Raw genomic sequence first — 21786 nt, forward strand, 5'->3', positions numbered from 1 at the left:
TGGCCTTGTGACCAGGATCACCTTCTCTGGGATATGGATTGGGCCAGTGTGACTCACCTTTTTGCAGTGATGGAGCACACGTCCACTGTAATCCAGTGTTCTCGTGGGATTTTAATGCCTGTCCCCATGTCATGTGTCTTTCTCTGGTGAAAGGTAAATTGAGAAAGCTCCCTTTTTGTTTCTTACTTTCATGACTACCAAATAAAGGGGCCTCTAAGTTAAAAAAATTTAAAAAAAACCAAAAAACATTTTGACCACACTGCAGGGCGTGTGGGATCTTATTAATAGTTCCCCAAACAGGGATCGAACCTGTGCCCCCTGCATTGGAAGCACAGGGTTTTAACTGGACCACCAGGTAAGTTCCAAGGAGTTTCTTTGGCAGAAAAAATGTTCACCTTGTAACTAACTCATTTGGCAGGTTGTTGTAAACGCATAGGCTTCATGACTCTGCCGTTGAAAAAGGTAAAGTCTTACATTAGTTCGATGATAACAACCCTCAGTCAGTTCTTCCTTTTCGTATTTTTCACTCTCCGCTTAACCTATCCTGGAATTCTGTGGTTAGAGGAGTACATTTTCAGTTGAGAAGGGCTAGTTACAGGGAGAAGGGAAAGTCAGGAGCCACATTTAAAATTTTATCCTATTTCCCAAACGCTGATGAGAGATGGTCTAAAGGCCCTGCAACGACCGCTGCTAAAAGGAGCCGAAGACGGACTTCTCCGCTTCCCCAGGCCCCCGGCCCTGGTGTGCCCACAGCCTGCTCATCTCAAGGCAGGCCAAGGCCAAGATGCCACCACCTGCTGCCTCCCTCAGAGCGGAGCTGCCCGATCTGGTTGTGGATGCCCTATGCCCCTGTATCCCAGGGAGGCTCTCTTCTGCTCAGAAGGAACAGTGATCTGGGGAGAAGCTCGTCCGTTGTGACGTGTCACCGGAGTGCAGCCACTCCGGTGGGGGTGAGGCTGGGGGTGTCTGCCGAGCCCTAATCACATGCAGGTGCTTGGCCCTGCAGCGGCGGCCAGCGGGAGGAAGCCCAGCTGTGGTGCGAAGCCCGCGCGGCGTGGATTTGCAGAGGCGGGAGGGGTCCCCCTGTGGGTGCAGGGGGAGGCCCTGCAGGTGCACCCGCACGCCTGGCTGTCCTGGCCGCCCAGTCACAGGGTCACATTCCCATCCCGGGAAGAGGAATTTTCCCATAGACTCACCCAGCAAGGGAGTCTGTCGCAGTGTGGGGAGGTCAGCACAGCCCCCCTGCCAGAACGTCTGAGGAATGTGATGCAAAATGAAAATGCTCTGCTGTCCTGGAGCCGGGGCGTGTATATTGTTGCTTGTAATTCCCACTTGGGGTGCCGCACGGGGTTAGCTCGCAACAAATAATAACCACATATTTGGTCGTTGCTAATACCCAAAGTCCAGAGGTTTTCTAATCACAGAAGAATGGAAGTAACAGTTGCAGCCGGACGGCTGAAGAATGGGCCACGGCATGCAGTGGCCTTGCTGAGAGTGGCCAGCCTGTGTCCTGGAATCTGACTCAGCGGTGCACAGTGAGGCTGGGGAAGTGCTTAAGGGATAAACAAGTCCTTGTCACAATTCCATTTACACACTCAGTTCTGAGGGACAAGGAGTCCCAGCGACGTGATCCTCTGACAAGTCCGACTGACTGAGGGAACTATTATTTCTTGAGAGCTTGCATATTAAGTATGGCAACAACTTTTTATTAATTTAGAAAACAAGTTATTGACTCGTCTGTGTGACAGGCCTTACTCTATAAGCCCTGAGCATAGAGAGTGACTAGATACAAGGCCCATCTCCTAGGACTCTCCTTTCAGGGGCAGGAAGGCGTGTTAATAGTGGGGCAGGGAGGATAAAAATTCAGTTCCTGCAATAACAGCAAGTGCTTCACTAGGGATGGGGCCAGGGGGGCCAAGAGGGCTCTGACAGAAGGAGAGAGGGAGGGAGGGCTCTGGGAGGCAGAAGAAGCTGGTATTTTGGGTCAAGCCTCCAGGGGGTGGGTCGAGGCCTGGGCACTCTCAAAGCTGGAGCAGTGGATCCCAGAGGTGCAGGGCACAGGGCACTTCTGAGGAGCAGATAGAAGGGAGCGTCTCTGGAGCACTGGGTGGCCCTGGGCCGAGCTGCAGAGACCAGAACGTGGAACTGAGCCTCAGCTCTGACCCCCTGCACCCCCCTACTGCCTGGTGCCTCAGACATCCCACCCCAAGCCCCTCCCTGTCTCATCCTCCAAACTTTTAACGCTACTCAGTCATCACCAACCATTTACTCTTCACTTCCACTGACAACCTGGCCCTCGAATGCCCTCCCGGGACTCCCTTTCCCAACCCTCCACTCTTGCCAGGCTGCCTGCCTGTTCTTTTCCTCCAGGAGGCAGCAGGATGCTTTGGGGAGGAAGGGGTGAGGCCGTGGCCCTGGGGCACAGGCCGAGGGTCACTCAGCAGCTCTGAGGTCTTGACCGAGTCCCCTACTTAGCACCTGCATGGGCACATGTGGTCATGAGGCCTGAGTGAGATGCTCTAAGTGCAGGGCGAGGAGCATGTTCCAAACCCACCTAAGTTCCACCTTTCCACCTGTCCCTCTGGCACCAGGAACAGCACCCACCGTCCCCACAGGACGTTTCTCTTTACAGAGTTGGGGCAGCCTGGAGCCCTCTGTGGCCCCACCCGTGAGAGGCCTGCGGTCTGCTGCAAGGGGACAGGCCCAGGTCCCACAGCGGCGGCTCCCCACCTAGGCCAGTGTGATGGCCCAGCAGCATCTCCAGCAGGCAGACAGAAACCTCAGCCCTTGGAAAGGGAAGTCTTTTCTGTCCTCGGCACTCCTGCAGGAGGGGCTCCAGCCTCAAGGCCTCAGAGATGTGTTTGTTCACAGAGCGCACGTGGTCCCAGGCACTGCCCGCTCCCCGAGCTCAACCCCGCCAAGGGAGGGAAGAGCCCAGGGGATGTCTCCTCTTTCCAGCAGGAGGAGGCCAGGAACAAAATGATGTCTCTTGTCATTTAAGAAACACTTTGTCATACAGAGTGAAGTAAGTCAATGAGAGAAAAATAAATGTCATATTAAAGCATACATATGTAATCTAGAAAAACGGTCCAGATGAACCTATTTGCAGGGCAGGAATAGAGGTGCAGATGGAGAGAACAGACATGTAGATGTTGTGGGGGGGGGGATGAATTGGGATTTACATATATATACATTACTGCATGTAAGATAGCTAGCTAGGGGGAAGCGCTGTGTGGCACAGGGAGCTCGGCTCTGTGCTCTGTGATGACCTGGAGGGGGTGGGGATGAGGGGTGGGGTGAGCCAAGAGGTAGGGGAGATACAGCTGATTCACTTCCTTGTATAGCAGAAACACAGCATTGTAAAGTAACTATACCCCAAACAATTAAAAAAACAAAAACATTTTGCCTCTTACATCTTTTCTAAAGGACTGTAAGTTGCTCAAGGGGATGTTTGGGTGCTTGGGGCTGTGTGTGGGAGGCCTGTATGGCCTGGGGTCAGAAAGCGGTGTCAGGTGGGGGAGTGGCCCTCTCCTTGATCAATATGAATCAGAAACGCTGAGACAGTTAGAAGGTCTTAGGCTGGGTGAAACGAAGCAGAAATGGGGAATTGCAGAGTCCTGCACAGAACCACAGAGAAGAGAGCGCAAGACAAACAAGTGTGCAGTCGTCCTTTGGGTACCATTTCATAGAACATCTACCAGACAGGGTGCTAGATACTATATGCAAGACCTCACCTGACCCCATTAAAGACAAACAAAAACCCTTCCAAGCTCCTAAAGCTAATGCAAGTGCTTTCAAGGGTGAGGACAGTGGAGGCGGGGAGGTGAAGCCTCGGAACATCACACACCTAATAAATGAAAGACCCACGATTTGAAACACAGTCTTTATGTCTTCATTTACTTCCTAGAAGAAGTAATTCACTTTCTGGAAAAGAAGCAATAAGAGACAGATGCAGAAGGAAAGAGCATTTTTTTTTCCAAATCATTATTTGTATACATTTCAAAATCATCTCAAACATACAGAAATGTTGCAAGAACAAAGAACATTTTTTCCCTCTGAACTATTTGAGTGTAAACTGACACAATGTCCTATGGCTCGGACACATTTTAGTGTATCTTCACTGCAAATAAGGACATTCTCCTACTTAAAGTAAAACCGCTGACATCAGATAATTACCATTGATCTCTTATTCCCATTTAAAAACTTAAGGTCCCATGAAATGAAGTTCTGCAAACTGTCCCAACACTGTTTTTTCTTTTTTTTTTTTTTAATATAACATCTAATCCAGAATCAGGTGTTACATTAAGTTGTTGTGTTCCCTCAAGTCTGGAATTAAACCTAATTTTAATATAAGGTAGGATAAAGACAAATCAAGCCTTTGGAGGTCACTGGCTCTTCAAGGGTTGAGTGGAGAGGCCTATGGTAAGTGGGCTGTTGCCTTGAATGTCTGGCCACAAAAAGCCACAGGGGCAGCCTCTGCAGCTTCTCCCTCGTGGTCCAGAGCATACTGGGGACCACCAGTCATGATTTCCAGTGTAGGCCTTTTACTCAGCACTAGATAACCCCAGAGCAGATTATTAAACCTTTTAACAAGGACCATCCCAGTGGCTGACTGGCATACACAGGCAGAAATGCTTCTGGAAAATGGATTTCATCCATTGCCGACCAACTTTAGTCTTTTCTTTATTTTATGTTATGATGATATTTAATAATCAGTAATACAGCCGATCTTTATTGAGAAGATACTCTTTGTCAGGCACTGTGCTAAATGCTTTCATTTAATCATCCCATTCTTCCAACAATGTGAGGTATGTATTATTATTAATCCTATGTTATGAATGAGGACACTGAGGCATGGAGAAATTAGATGAAGCTGTCCAAAATCACACAGATGGTAAGGCCTCCAGAGCCTTACCTTATCACCTCATATACATGCATGAACACTTTTGTTTAATTCTTCATGAAACAAAATGAGCTTCAATCTTCCAAAATCTGATCCTTCCCTCTCTAAAAAAAGCATTGAAAAAGTGGCTTTCAATTTAACCAAGAGGGTGCATGTGTGCTAAGTCATTTCAGTTGTGTCTGACTCTTTGCGACCCATGGACTGTAGCCCACCAGGCTCCTCTGTCCACGGGATTCACCAGGCAAGAATACTGGAGTGGACTGCCTTTTCCTCTTCCAGGGAATCTTTCCAGAAATTGAACCCCCATCTCTTAAGTCTCCTGCATTGGCAGATGGCTTCTTTACCACTAGTGCCACCTGGGAAGCCCTTAATTGAGAGGCTATGACCTGAGTCTACCTCAGGAGAACGTGAAGCCTGTACCCCTCCTCCCCAACACATAGAGGTCAGGCCAGGCAAGATCATAAAGTGTGGGTAAAATATTTATTTTGAAAATTCATTTGGTGCTTAGATGATTAACAGGAATTACGAGCCAGTATCTTTTACTTTATCATTTTACTTATTATTTTTTAAGCTCTGGTAAACTTTGGTTTATCAGATATAATTTCATACATGTGGACTTCTGAAACATGAAGTAACATTGTAAAATAAGGCTAACAGAAACACTGGGTGTGTTATTCTTGATTCTAGTAGCATGATTTACCTAGTACTCGCTTAAGTGCTTCAGTATCTTATAGAGCATCTCCTGTATGCAAGGTACTTCAGAGTCCTGAGACCCAGCTCCTAACATTAGATTTCTAGAAGGCCTCTCCACACAGCTACCAAAAAGGACTTTATGTATGCAGCCTTCTGCCAATGCCTTATACATCTACTGGCCCCTTTCTGGGGCTGAGAGCATGGTTTGCCTGGAGCTTGGCTCCTCCCCTCTGAGACGTCATTTGCTCTGATGTGGAAGCCAGGCCAAAGGATCATATCTCATTCGACATTCACCACTGGGTTGGCAGCATATCAGAGCTGAATCTTTCATCAGAGGGCTTTAGGTTTTGAGAAGAAGGACAACATCCCCTTGTCCTTACGAAATGATAACACCATGAGGGATTTCCTCCAGGAGAAAAAATGGAATGTTTCTATCTATCATCAACCATCTCCACAGTCAGTGGATTTACTGGCTAAGTAAATCCTAAGGTCCCAGGATTGAATCAATTGAGGGAAGGAAGCAATATTGTTAGCAAGCTCTAGATCAGAGAACAAGCTTCTTCTTTATTGGAACTCAAGGGGTCTGGAGAGGGTGAATTCACATAATTTAATGGGGTTTTTTTTTTTTTTTTTGGTTCATTAGTAAAACAATTTCTTTCCAACTAAGTGGAGAACTCATTTATGATGATCCTCTATTCAGCAATTTAAAGATGCCCTTTCAAAATTTACTTCCTGGAAGATTTTCAGAAGAAAAGAATCATTAATGTAGCTAACAGACTATCCTCAAGGTCTTTATAGCACTTGGCTCATTGCTGGTCTGCAGTGGAGTTTGACTGAAAAAATCACAGAATGGGCAGTTGCCTGTGGCAGGCAAGAGGTTCATGGGGGCAGCTCAGTGTCACCCCATGCTGGCTCTGGAGAACGGAAGCCTGCAGGGAGCTCCCAACCAGGACTTACTGGTTGGCTGTGGAGGAAGGTATAGTTGGGATCCTTCAGTAACGCTTATTAGCTCTTAGTGGACCAGAGGAACGTCTGACGAGCTTTATTCGCTCATTACCGTGGCACGTCAGGAAGTCACTCGCCTCAGGGAAGGAGACAGGCAGTGTGTCCCCTGCCACTGGCTCTGCTGGGCTTGTGCACCAGCAGCCAGACAGAAGGCTGACTTGGTGGTCTGAGACACGCGGCAAGGTAGTAAGAGGCAGGGTGTGCAGGCTGTCCTGGTATCCAGTCTGATTTTGGTGATTTCAGCCAAGATCTGTGCAAAGTTAGTTGGGCTGACCTTCAGTATCTGTCCTTAAGAGAGACCCGGGTCCACTGCCAAGCTCCACTGCTTGTCACTTCCTGGATGAGTGTATTCTTCTCATAATTTCATATGCTTCACATGTCTGACTATGCACTTGACATTCACTGGTCCTTTACATTTTCTACTAGATCTTTCACAGTTTTCTCTGGGGAGGGGGGAGGTGCTATTCTATATTGTAAATTAAAATAAAAAATTTAGATTTCCTTTTGTGCAATGATCTTGCCTATAAAAATTAAGTTGATGGTGCCACTGGGCATTTCGTGCACACGTGAAAGACTTTGTTTAGATCACTGTGTTCCCTGAGTCTTGGGAATGTGTTGTTAATTCTAGGGAATATTGGTCAACTGTGTTTGTTGCAGTCTGTAGCACGCGGAGCTGGGAACTGAGTTTTTTAAGCCAAGAGGGTCTCACTTTTTTTCCTCTTCTAACATCAAATATTAAGATTAGACATTTACCCATTAAGTATACTACTTGCTACTAAGAGGCAGTATACCTACCGCCTCTATGTACTAGCTATCGGTGTTCGCACCTTGTGTCAGTATTTACATTTTGGACAGATCATCCTTTAGCCAGTCAGCTACCATGTTGGCCACTTCCTGGAAAAAATTGAGGATAAACGCATGAGGTATTTTTTTCTCACAGAGTCGAATATCTCCTTCTGGAAAATCTTTCTTTATGTCGTCATAGTACTCTTTTGGACACCAACCGTCTGTAGTACCATAGTAAAATATAAGCTAGAAGACAAGACAAAAACACTTTATTAGAGTTCCCCTCCCAGCATGGATCTGACACAAGCAACCTACAACACTTTGAAAACAGCCCCTGCAGCTGGCCCTGTACTCTGGTCCCAAAGCTTGCTGTGGAGAGTGGCTCTCTCAAGGCAGTGAGCCTTCATGGTTTATGGGAGTGAATCTCGGCATCTGACGTTAAGAAACCCATGTAGGGAGAGTCCTGTGTGATACATCACCCATGATCCACTGAAAGGATTCGCCAGCAAAGTAGTATATGTTGTGGTTGGGATGGACACTGGAAAGTGTGCCGAGAGGGGCAAGGAAGAGTTATTGAGACATACATGATCACTGAGTGACTTACAACCATTCATTACAAATAACAGTTTTCATACAGCCACATGCTAGGCACATGGGACATGTTTGTTGAATGTACACAAAGATGAATCAGACGGACTCAGGTTTCTCAGTGTAGCAGATGAATTGTGATCAGAACCCTGAGGGTGTCTGTGACATTTCTACAAACAGGCTCCATGGAGCAGCGAGAGAATGCTGATTTGGGGGGAGGCGTTATAATCATCCTTCAGATGACAGCAAGCAGGTGGGATGGAGAGAGAGCTTCCTTTGAGGAAGCATGCCTAGGATGCTTATTGAATATTGGATCTGCCCCAGCCTCTGATACACAAACACACACCCATCCATGTGTGCACACACATGCATGTGTGCAGTCGCGGCCGACTCTTTGCGACCCCATGGGCCGTAGTCCACCAGGCTCCTCTGTCCATGGAATTTTCCAGGCCAGAATACTGCAGTGGCTTGCCATTTCCTTCTCCAACACATATGCATATACACGTACATATGTGTATATATGCACACATATGTGCATATGTTTATGGGCACTTAATCATATATACACACACATAAATATATATGTGTGTATGTATATGTATAGTCACGTATACATCTATAAGTATATATATACACATACATCTTTATCTCAACATCTAGCCCTAAGCTGCTGTTCTTTATCAAAAAACTATATTCTACTTCTGCATTTTTGAAAAAAAAAGGCAACAAAAGTGAAATCTTATTCAGAAAGGTACATACAAGTAATTTCTACACACACACACACACACACACAAACCTTAATTTTTTGGCCCCTCTGACATCTGTCATCACTGGAAAAAAAGAGTTCTGCCTGGCTCCAGCCCTTAAGTGGCTCCAGCCCTCAGTTACAGTCACTTATACTTCCACAACACACCAAATCAGCTCACTCATTCAAATGCTTAATCATTAATCTGTCAGGCAAATACTTATTGAGCATCTTCTCTGTACTAGGAACCTGGAAAACAGGTAACAAGGGGGAGGAAGGATTGGAGGCGCCGTGCACACAAGGCAAGTAGCCCGGATGAGGGCGTCTGGTGGGAACCAGTGGGCAGGAGAGGTTCCCCAGGGCACTGAGGCCCAAGCTGAGTCTTCAGTCTGGGAGGGCGCCCTGTGCAGAGCATACCAGCAAATAAAAAGTATGAAGGAGCACAGCACACTTGGACATTGGAAGTAATTAGAACTGGTTAGAATATGGGTGGTGGGAGAGGAGGTGGAGAGAAATGAAGTCCTGAACAGCCTCTGAGCCCCACTAAGGACGTTGGACCTTGTTCTGAAGTCCACAGGAGCTAACAAAAGACTTCACACACTGAAGTGACATGACTGAGTCTGTGTGGTAGGAAACCTACTCTGGCTGCGATGACGAAGAGAGACCTCTGGAGGGGATCAAGTAGAGGAGGGAGGAGGATACGGGAAATAAATGTTAGTGCCCACTGGGTTAATTTTCTCTTTGGATCATTAAATCCATATCGGAATAAGGAGAGGTGAAGTCAATCTTATAAAAATACCAGCCTTTAGTATAGTAACATTATGGCATAACCAACATTCAAAGAGATGGTTAATTAAGAAACACTTTAAAGGGGAGAATATTTAATGTAGCACTCCAGAGAGTCAATTACTAACAACTCAGCCTTGAGTTGTAGACTTACTCTGAATCACTTCATAGAGATTTTTCTGGCTGTGACCTGGGATTTAGTCGTGAAAGCTGCAAAGGATCTGTGGCTCATAGATTTCTCACTTAACTTACTCTTCTTATTCTCCTATTTTTCTCACTACAACCATTTCTGGGCATGCCAAAGTACCAAAACCAGAATTCATTTTGCCAGGATTCTTAGCAGAGTATGAAGTTGCTTTTGTTTCCTAGCGAACAAGAGTTGCCAGGTTCTTTTTCCCTGGTGCTGGTCTCTCTATGGCTCTAAAATGCTGCAAATTCACAACCAGTAGGTGATGATTCTGGCCGGCTGTGGACAAATAAGTTCCTCAAAATTTCTCAGCAACCACCCTACCACAGCTTTCCCCTGAAATACTGTTGGGAGTACATGCTGTCTGCAGGCATTAATGACCTACTAATAGGGCTAATAACTTCAGGTTCCCTCTAAACCACTCCCTACTCTTAGCACCAAGAATCCTTTAAATTATATCCAGGAAACAGCATCTGGAACAGTCATTATGCACAGTTGTTCAGCACTTTCTCAGAGTATGAAACATACTTTGTTAAACAGAGTATGTTTAAACATACTGTGTTTAAATATCTGGAAATTAAACAACAACAACAACAACAACAAAATCTGGAAATTCAAAATTCAGGCTTGGGTTTGTGGCCATCAGGTCTGTCTGTTCCTCTGCTCCAGAGTGCTCTCTTCTCTCACCAAGAAGAGTGCCTTGGGAGTCCTAATGCTAGTATAGGCTACGGTGGTGAGGTTGTGTGAAAAACCCTAATACAAAAGGTCAGTGAGAAAGAAAGCAATGCAAAAAATATTGCTCCCAATGAAGTCTCTGACAAGGAGGACAGCATCATGGTGGCATCTGCAATTTGCTTTCCACCTACTTCTTCAAAGACTATTTCTATGATGCATTTACTTTTCAGTGAGGCAATTATAACTTGAAATGTCTCCATTGAGAAGTCCAACACTGGGGAAACACCATCTCTTTTCTCATGCATGAAGGTGTCAGACAGTTGAGCAGGAATAATAAATATGGATTACAGGGACATACACCTACCTTCAGGTATCAAGAGACAAGTCCTGTCCAAGTAGTTATGGAGCAAGCACTGCCCAAGGCATGTACTAGAAATCTCAACACAAAGTGATGTCAGTGTTGAAGACAGTGTTAACAATGAAGATCACAGATTCCTCATACGTTCATTTGATTTTACCTCTCAGTCCTCCATGACTATGATTATTTTGAGGAGGGGCTGTATCTGGTTACATTTCTAAGTGATAGTGGGGCAAGGTGGTTTTGTTTTTTAAGTTCTTCTTCAGGCTATATTCAGTGAAGGGCTCTGTAAGAAAATCTTGGCTTATAAGTCAAACACGTGGTTATTTCTAATGCCTTTACATATATTGGCTCAAGATACTTCCTGTTCCCTCTGGATTTTAAGTCACAGGCAATAGATCTGAACAGAGGACTCTGCACCTGTAGCCCTAAACAGGAAACTGGAAAAGTATGGGGTGTGTGGAGGTAGTGCTGGGGGATGGGGAAGGACAGGTGAAGTAGAAAGAAGGAAATAAGCAGACACCAAAGCATAGTGGTTAAGAGTGTATACCATTACTATTAATACACTGATATGGAAAACTGAATCGCAACAAGTAATGATGTCCTAAAGAAAACAGAATAATTTGCCAGACTCTATGTTAAGTTTTATGTTCACTGAGTTCTTACAATAATATTCTGAAGAAGGTATTTTAATCCTATTTTACAGACAAGGAAATTTAGGCTTAGTGAACCAACGTGCTTAAGTTGAAACAATTAGTGAATATAACCCAATGAAAAATTCAGTTATAAATCCAGAGACAGCATTACTAGTCAGAATCTTATATTACTGTTTACGATTAAGAATAAACAGAACCATGGTATGAAAACACAAACCTGAAGGCTGAGAAATCTTAAACTGGTTATGAAACCTAACTGAATGTGATAGTCTCCGACAGGTTAAGTCCATGTAGTTCTTCTAGGGTGCTGCATGTCATAATACTATGAAAATACTTACTGTTAACTAAGAATCTCAGGCTATCAGTAGGATGTTTAAATCAAACGTTTACAAGAAAACACATCATTTCCTATAGTATTTCTCCTTGGCACTTGCTTTGATATGCATGGGAACTGTTCAAGAGTATACATTATTAGAGATGGAAATTATTGTATTTCTAAATTGTTATGTTAAGTAATCATTTCTCTATTAAATAGAAAGTTTAATTTTCTCAGTTCTAGATTCTGATTGTCCAGGACTGTGCTTTTGCTTTTCTCTGGGTACCTTCCACAATAAGGTGGAATTATGGTTACTAACATTTCTGTACTCTCAGACATATTTTCTTTTAACTCTTCTGTTGCCCCTAAGGAGATATGTCCCTGCTAAAATGTCCCTGTGTTTTTTTTCCATTGTATATCCTTGCCTCCTTTGTCAAAGATAAGGTGTCCATAGGTTCGTGGATTTATCTCTGGGCTTTCTATTCTGTTCCATTGATCTATATTTCTGTCTTTGTGCCAGTACCATACTGTCTTGATGACTGTGGCTTTGTAGTAGAGTCTGAAGTCAGGCAGGTTGATTCCTCCAGTTCCATTCTTCTTTCTCAGGATTACTTTGGCTATTCGAGGTTTTTTGTATTTCCATACAAATTGTGAAATTATTTTTTCTAGTTCTGTGAAAAATACCATTGGTAGCTTGATAGGGATTGCATTGAATCTATAGATTGCTTTGGGTAGAATAGCCATTTTGACAATATTGATTCTTCCAATCCATGAACACGGTATGTTTCTCCATCTGTTTGTGTCCTCTTTGATTTCTTTCATCAGTGTTTTATAGTTTTCTATGTATAGGTCTTTTGTTTCTTTAGGTAGATATACTCCTAAGTATTTTATTCTTTTTGTTGCAATGGTGAATGGTATTGTTTCCTTAATTTCTCTTTCTGTTTTTTCATTGTTAGTATATAGGAATGCAAGGGATTTCTGTGTGTTAATTTTATATCCTGCAACTTTACTATATTCATTGATTAGCTCTAGTAATTTTCTGGTAGAGTCTTTAGGGTTTTCTATATAGAGGATCATGTCATCTGCAAACAGTGAGAGTTTCACTTCTTCTTTTCCTATCTGGATTCCTTTTACTTCTTTTTCTGCTCTGATTGCTGTGGCCAAAACTTCCAACACTATGTTGAATAGTAGTGGTGAGAGTGGGCACCCTTGTCTTGTTCCTGATTTCAGGGGAAATGCTTTCAATTTTTCACCATTGAGGGTGATGCTTGCTGTGGGTTTGTCATATATAGCTTTTATTATGTTGAGGTATGTATGTTCCTTCTATTCCTGCTTTTTGGAGAGTTTTAATCATAAATGAGTGTTGAATTTTGTCAAAGGGGAATACGTGTAAATCTATGGCTGATTCATATCAATGTATGACAAAACCCACCGAAATGTTGTGAAGTAATTAGCCTCCAACTAATAAAAAATTAAAAAAAAAAATAATAAAATAAAGTATAAGGCCTCCGCTAAAAAAAAAATAAATAAATAAAATAAAATAAAATAAAATGTCCCTGTGAGTTGTTGAAGCTTGCCCCCATATAGGAGCCACAGTTGTCTTTTCTCATGTATTTTTTTCTTTTAGCTTTTTACTGCTGAATCTGACAGATTCACAGCATTTCCACCCAAAATGACTCTAAATTTATATCCCACCTGGCACTGGCTAAGTGGTTGAAACTCAGAAGTAAGACAGCTCTGCCTTAGGGAAGCTCCAGAGTAGGCAAGAACACAGGCAGGTACAAGCTGCCCTTGAACATAACAGGTAGAGAGAGGCATGAACAAAGTGCTGTAGGAGGAAAACCTGACTTCTGATCCGAGGGACGCAGCAAAGTTTCGTTTTAGTATACATGGAGTTGCTGGCTTTTATGCATTACTAATAGAGGGTTTATTGTAAGAACGGAAGACATACTAAAACCCACCTTATAACACAAGTTTATATGTTTGATTTAACTAAGTAACAAAAATCACTTTCAATGATTTATCAACATCTTAAGATATTAAACACAAAGAAAAGCCATACACACAAATCTCTGTCTGGTGATAATAAATATTATTCAGCTATAAATAAAGAAGGAAATCCTGCCATTTGTGACAATATGGATGGACCCTGAGAGTATTATGCTAAGTGAAATCAGACATAGAAAGACAAATATTGTATGATCTCACTTATATGTGGAGTCTTAAAAGGTTAGGTAGGCGGTGAAGGAAATGGGTGAAGGTTGTCAAAAGCTATAAACTTCCAGTTATAAGATAAATAAGTTGTGGGGATGTAATGTATAGCATGGTGACTACAGTTCACACTATACTGTATATTTGAAAGTCAGTAAGAGAGTAGACATTAAAAGTTCTCATCCCAAGAAAAAATTTGTAATTAAGGTAATGGATGTTAACGAAACCTGTGATAATCATTGTGCAATATATACATATATTGAATCATTATGTTGTACACTTTAATACAATGTTATATGTCAATTCTATCTCAATAAAATCAGGGGAAAAAATCTATCCATATTCATTCTTTCTAAGCAGTAATTCACTAGGACTGCAGGTGTCATAGGAATTGCTGGACAAGAACAACAGGCTCCTCTTTCTATCCTCCCTGCAAAATCAGACACCTAAGCCTTGACCCTGCAATGTTAAAGGAAACCTATTTTGTAATACAAGCATCTCTTTTCAGTTACTTAAAAATCCCATCCCTCTTGGGAACAGAAGAATAACAATCACAAAGCTTTAACCAATTCACTGTAGTCTTTCTGAGCAATCATTTAAAAAACTTTTTTAATTGGTGGAAAATTGCTTAAATGTTGTGTTGGTTTCTGCCATAGAACAATGCAAATCACTCATAATTATTTATATATTATATATAATATATATAATATGTATGTATATGTATATAATATAAAATAAAAATATATATGTATAATATAATATATTATATTATATAATAATATATTATGTATACTATAATAATATACATGTATTATATATATATGTACGCATATCCCCTCCCTCCTGAGCCTCCCTCCCTTCCCCCCGCCTCACCCCTCTAGGTCATCACAGAGCGGCAGGCTGGCCTCCCTGTGTCATATAGCAGCTTCCCACCAACCATCTATTTTGCATATGATAGTGTATATGGTTCAATGCCACTTTCTCAATTCATCCCACCCTCACCTTCCCCTGCTGTGTCCGTAAGTCTATTCTCTACTAGGTTTATCAGTACCATTTTTTTAGATTCTATATATATGCATTAATACACAATCCTTGTTTTCCTCTTTCTGACTTAGTTCACTCTGTATAAGAGGCTGAGCAACCATTTTTAAGAACCTGAACAATTGCTGAAGAAAGGGAGAGAGTTTAGAAAATTCATTGTCCAATTTACCTTGCTTCCTTTCTTTCCTTCATCTAGAACTGGATCAATTATCATTCTTAAAAAAAAAAAAACGAGAATTAAAATCCCTGAAGATTAAAAAATGTGGCCGAGGACAGAGGGGAACACACAATCCTTCAGGAGCACTGAGCCCTGCTCCCCCTGCAGGCACTGGAGGAGGTCCAAGCAGGTTACAGACTGGGCCACTCTCCAAGAAACTGGAAAAGTCATGCATCGAAAACCCTGCAAAGTGGGGCTCTCTTGTCTCTGCACGACTCACGTGTAAAGGGCCAGAGTCTGCTCGTTCCCAAGTGGAAGTCACTGGGGCATCGATACCTAGTTCCATCTCTTCCTTACGTGGGACTGGAGTGAGGAGCTGACCCAAGGCTTCCTCTGGTGAAGCAACAAAGTATGTGGCACCGGCAGCAAACTTATCTCCCTGTGCGTCTGTTTCTCCCTGGTTATATGCCTCAGGAAACCGGCAGATGAGAAGGGTCTTGCTTAACTAACTTAGAGGAACGGCCAAGGCCAGCTTACCTGAATTCTAGGCACCAGGGGACTGGAAGTTCTGGTAAGGATTAAGTAATACTGTGTTTTCCTTCACTGCTGCTCCCACACAACATCTCCCTTGGGCATCTTATAGGAAGAAGTGGTCAGAATGGGACTGGCTACATATTTAATATTACGAAAATCTTTCAATACAGAATGAAAACATCTGAAGGGATGGGTGAAAGTGAAAGTTGCTCAGTCGTGTCTGACTCTCTGTGACCCCATGGACTATACACAGTCCATGGAATTCTCCAGGTCAGAATACTGGAGTGGGTAGCCTTTCCCTTCTCCAGGGGATCTTCCCAACCCAGGAATTGAACGCAGGTCTCCTGCATTGCAGGTGGATTCTTATCAGCTGAGCCACAAGGGAAGCCCAAGAATATTGGAGTGGGTAGCCTATCCCTTCTCTGGCGGACCTTCCCAACCCAGGAATTGAACCGGGGTCTCCTGCATTGCAGGAGGATTCCTTACCAACTGAGCTGCCAGGGAAGCCCTGAAGGGGGTGGGTATGGAGAGAACAAGTTAGGTAAAGTCTTTTTAAAGTACTCAGAGGTATACCTAGGATATGACTAACTTTATAATAATAATAAACTTTTGTTCAATGTTTAGTATATGCAAGGTCTTTATATGAATTATATGTAGTATTACAGGTTTGGAACAACTGTATAAGAATAGATACTATTATTAAACCATTTTGTTGATGAAAAAAAGGGGACACAGTGAAGTCTAGTAACTTAACCAAGGTCACCTAAGCAAGCAAGCGGTGGAGCCGGAGCGTGGACCTCAGGTGGTGACTCTCAGGACTCTGCTTCCCATATGCTCATCCTCCTCTGGATCACGCTCCTCTAGAAAACTCCACCAGAAAAGCTCCAGGGTGTGCTGACACAAAAGTGCTTCAGATGGAGGGCTCCAGGTCCAAATGACTGAGACCCAAACAGACTATCTATTTATCCAGGATGATTATGGTATTCTGAACAGGCTTCAGATTGAATAGGCAGAACTAACACAATCAGTTTCAGGCCGAGGCTGGCGGAAAGGCAGTCCTGGTTAGCAGGGTCCAGGGAGCGCGTCCTATGCTCAGCTAAGCGGGACATGGGCATGTCCGAAGGATTTGCATGCCCAGGTCTGCAGAGAACGGTCGCGAGGTTTGTTCGTTCCCAAAGGCAACATGCGCCTCTGGGCTCGGGTGGGCTAAGCAGGACGGGGCGAGTATAGCGGAGGCGGGTCCCTGTTCCTGAGGACCCTCGGCCCCTTTCCCAGCCACACCGTGGCCCCAGGCTGGCCCTCTGGGGGCAGGGGCAGCACCATTTGCAGGCAGTCCTCTCACCGCTGCCCACTGTGGTCAGAAAGCAGCGTCTCGTGTGCTCTCACTGGGAACGATTTCAGAGCCCTATTGACTGATAGTGATGCTCGAATTCCGCCTGGCAGTAGCACACACCAGCTGTTTCCATGAGCCTAGGCCAAGGATGGTCACGGCAGTTTAGAATTTCCCTCCTAAGTGAGTTTTAAATGAAAACTTCAAGTTTGTAAACCAAACACTAATTCACTTTTCTGTGGGAGAGACATACATCCCCTTGTAGTTGAGAACAATGACAGAGCAAGGGAACGCTGACCTCCTGTTTGCCTCAGACACGCCAGGTGCCTCATAATGCAGAGCATACCCCGGGGGCTCCCAGAAGGATTGGGACTGGGGTGGCGAAAACGTACAGTTGATGCTCTTGCTTTGGTTTACTCCATCCTGGCTTACATTCCCGTACCTCTCCCGCCCCCACTCCCGTCTTAGTCATTAGCTCCTCTCTTTCCTCCCAGTTTTTTAGCTGTGTTCCCCAAGGATCAGCCTTTATATGTCTTTTCTCCTCATTCTACATATTTCCTTGGGTTACTATTACCCGTGCTCATGACTCCAAATATATCCTCATCATTCCCAAATCAAAGGTCAGCCCAGATTCCTCTTCTAGGCTTCCTATCCACATATATCCAGCTACCTGCCAGACACGTGTCCCTGGGTGTCCCACAGGTATATCAAACAAAAGGACTAGAAGGAACTACTTTCTCAACCAGCTCCTGCAACTTGCTGGCACTTCTCCTCCCATATTCCCTACCGAGTTACAAAATCCAAATGCAGAGAAATAACCTTACTCCATCGCCATGCTTTCATGATCTATGAGCGCTAAGTGTCTTTGATTCTACTTCCTGGATCTTTCCAAATTCTACCCCCATCTTTACCCCCAACTTCCTTGCCTTAGTTCTTAGAAAAGTCTTCTAAACGGTTTTCCCACCTCAAATTTCATTCTTTTCCAACATTCTGATACGAATTTTTCCAAATAATTCCCCTCACTGGTTAATCTAGCCACATTCCTTGGGCTAACTGATATGAACTGGTACCTCTGAACTGACTGACTGTTCACAGATGGCGTATGAGTTCTGATGGGTCAGTGGTTAAGGGATATGGTTGTCAAACCTCCTGAACATCACCTTGATTATTACCCTCCTTCTTAAACCCTTTAACTTCCCAACAACTCAAAATAGTCTCTTTAGTGTAGCACACCATGGCTTCTTATTCTCAGGCCAGTGCCCAAGCCAGAGTTAATACCACGTTGCCTAAGCTTCTCCAGGGCCTCATAGCAAAGCTTCTTCACCTGGGGTCCACAGGTCCACACACGTTCATGGGTGGATGCAGTAGCGGTTGTAGGGAGAGGGTAATGTGAACTTGGATAGGAAAAAGAATGCATCCTTTTTTGCTAACCTCTAACCATGATTTCAGAAGGATTAGAAATATCTATTGTTTGTCATCTATAAAATTACTGAAATCTTCACATTACAGTACACTGGTTGTAGGTAAACTAAAAGTTTTTATGCATGTCACTATAAATTTACAATAGTAATTCTGACTGATAGTATATCTCATTTATTTTGTTAGTAAAGATGCACATAATATACATCACAAATATGCTTTTAATGTATTTGGATAGTGATACTTCAACATAACTTTTTGTGGTAAAAAATATACTTCATGCACTTAAAAAAATATTATTCTGAGGAGTCCATCCATGACACAGTCAGAGAGATCCATGGCACAAAAAAGGCATAGAATCTATACTCAGAGCTTTCCTGTCCATCCGTCTAGTGTACATTAACTGATTGTTCAAATATGACGCACTGTGCTAGGCCACACAGACACCGAGATGAGAAAAACCTTCAAAGAGGGTGGGGGTGGGATCTGATTATTTAAATGCCGTGTGAGAAATGCGATATCATAACTCTACATATGGAGCCAGGGGTGCTGAGGGGAGGTACTTCTAACCAAAACCCGTGGCTGGGGAAGGCCTCTTAAAGAGGACAATGGAGACAAGTCCTAAAGGGCAGGTAGAATGTAGTCAGGTGAGGGAAGAACACAACCTGTGATGCCACAGGCCCTGCTCTACTCTTTGGGAGACAACTGAGTCTGATATCTTTGCTTCCGGAAAAGGAAACAATCGTATGTAGTGCTGAAGCACAGCTGACTCTGGGGGGAAAGTCTCCAGACCTAGGAAAGAAGGAAGACAGTCAGCTCTGGAAACTTTTCAGAGTTAAAAAGGCCCATTAGCTTCAAGAAGATTAAAAAGATCTCCTCATATGGAAATGCAGTGGTAAAAAGTTTGAATTTAGATCCAAAGCCTGCTGATTATGACAGTGCTCTAGAGGAGGAGAAAGAGTCCAAAGGCCATCCACATGAGGCAGTAAAGTGACTGTTTTTAGACGAATTTTACTGTGGCTTCCTGCCTGGATGGCACAAAGATAGATTTTCCAGAACTGTTTTAAAAGTTGAATAACAGATAAAAATTGAGTGATTTTTGCAACAAAATGTGTGGCTCAAAACATCCTCAAAATGGGCAGTCCTGAACAGGAAAGACGTTTCTGAATGCTTATGTTTGGGCTGAGATGGGACAGAGTATCTGTGACTACAATGACCTAAAACAGGGATATGGGGACTTCCCTGGTGGTTCAGTACTTAAGAATCCATCTTGCAATGCAGGGGATGCAGGTTCGATCCTTGGTCAGGTAACTAAGATCCCATGTGCTGTGGTGCAGCTAAAGCCCATATGCCATAACTAACACAGTCTACATGTTGCAATGAAAGATCCTGCCAAGTGTTGTAACTAAGATCTGATGCAGCCAAATAAATAAATAAACATCAAAAAAAAATAAAATAGGGATATGTCTAGTCTTGGGAATTGATTTTCAAGTCTGACTAATTATCAGGATTGTTTGGACGGCGTGGGGAAATGCCCACTATTTTGCTAGAACCATGTGCCCTTTCGTTTCTTTACTTTCTCAAGCAGACTGGGACATATGTTGACTCAACTTGTTACCAATATTAAATTACAGCATGTTTCCTTTTTTTTTTTTCATTACAGAAACTAAAAAATGGCAATAAACTTCCTGTCTTTTTATACCTCATTTCACTTAGCAATTGGAACTGTATTATTCTGGGGGAGAATTCAAATGTGGCTGGTAGAGAGGGTAGTCAATTAACTGCAGGTAGTTTTGCATCATTAAACTAAACATGCCTTGCTTTCCAAAGTTTCATGAATACATTCAATGCTATCTTTTTTCTTTTTTTCAATGCTATCTTAAAAACAAAATAAAACCATTCCTTCTAGCTGGAAAGGTTTAGCCCTGTGACTGTGTGTTAACATTAACCTTGAAATGCCTGCCATCTACCATTATACCTCCATATTTCTCCCACAAAAGTTTCTGCAAAGTACAGTCCTGACACTGTTACCATGAGCGGCCCTCTATCTGGGAATGATTACACTTGCATATGGATTTAACTTAGGACGGGAATAAGTTAGCACCTTCCTTTGACCTCTTTCTGAGCACAACATACAAACAGAATCCAGGAATGATGAGTACTTCGCAGCAGCTGGCGTCCACAGGTGGTAAGACAGAATATGACACATGACGGGTCGAGTCATTCAGCAAGTGTCAATTTCGGAAATGAGCATCTGCCAGTCTTCTTCTTAACTGGGAATTGAGTTGTTTTCATGAACTTCTAGCCTTGTGAACTTAAATGAGGCTTTGAAACAAATTCACTTATAATTTAAATAAAAAATAAAATACTGTTTTTCTTGCATTTTCACAGACATCAGGGACTGGAAACAGTTGCAAGCCCTGGAAAGAGGGTCCCTATGAGGCCCCAACCTCCCCCATTCAGCTAGTGAGGGTATCCTCTGTCTTCAAAATTTCACTCTTCAGCCAACTGCTATTTTAGAAATATGATGACCACTGTGGTCATAAGACAAACAGACTGGCACTTTCAAAAGTCCTCTCTGGGTGAAGCTACGATAGATCAATATTCTAAAAATATTTTTTTAAGAACATATACATTTCTTGCTTTAAGATAACTTTATTGGGAGGTTATAGAAATATGAATTAACTGTAGGCAAGTTTAAGTCAAATGTCTCAAAGTTTATGGAGAGATTCTAAACATAGCAGGGTATCTAAGATTTTACTTGCAGATTGTAGGTTCCTGGGCCCTGTTAGAGCTGGTCACTCAGTGGGGCTCATTTCACTGCATCCAGCAGATGTCACAGTTCGGCACTGACTACAAACTTCTATATTAGCACAGTCCAACAGAAATACAAAGGCACGCAGGTAATTACCAAAAAAACTCTGGTTAACTATATTTTACAAAAAATGTTTAGTGTATTTTCTAATAACAACATTTTTTAAAGTGTCATATAAAGGAACGGACGAAATTACTTTTAATAATATATTGGATTAGCCAAAACGTTCATTCGGCTTTTTCTGTGACATCACACAGAAAAATCTGAACAAAATTTTTGGCCAATCCAATATATTATTTAACTCAGTGTATCTAAAATATTACCATTTTCAACATGTAATTAATATATAAACATTAATGAAATATTTTACTTTTTTTTTTTGGTACTAAGTTTCTGAAATCCAGTGTGTATTTTATACTTATGGCACAGCTCAATTCAGAGGAGCCATGAATAAACCCCATGTGGCTAGTGGCTATCATGTTAGATGGCACAACTCTATCCTATTCAGAATGGACAGACAGGCAAACAATGACAGGGGAGTACCAGGGCCATCTAAATTCTAGGATGCTTCGACACATCCT

General features: G+C 42.9%; 1 protein-coding gene across 4 annotated transcripts in view; it reads right to left on the reverse strand.

The window, feature by feature from the left end:
* Positions 1 to 3952: 3952 nt before the first annotated feature.
* Positions 3953 to 21786, reverse strand: part of LDAH (lipid droplet associated hydrolase) — a 91444-nt gene continuing 73610 nt past the window's right edge. For 2 of the 4 annotated variants that reach the window (XM_043917247.1, XM_043917246.1), the window contains exon 7: positions 5365 to 7633. In XM_043917247.1, coding sequence (XP_043773182.1) covers positions 7442 to 7633 — 192 coding nt within the window. In that variant the 3' untranslated portion in view covers positions 5365 to 7441. Of the gene's footprint in view, positions 7634 to 16068; positions 21254 to 21786 lie in introns of those variants that run through there. The other 2 variants (XM_043917249.1, XM_043917248.1) reach the window with 2 other exon arrangements.

The sequence above is a fragment of the Cervus elaphus genome, chromosome 11, assembly GCF_910594005.1.
Source record: "Cervus elaphus chromosome 11, mCerEla1.1, whole genome shotgun sequence".
Taxonomy (NCBI): domain Eukaryota; kingdom Metazoa; phylum Chordata; class Mammalia; order Artiodactyla; family Cervidae; genus Cervus; species Cervus elaphus.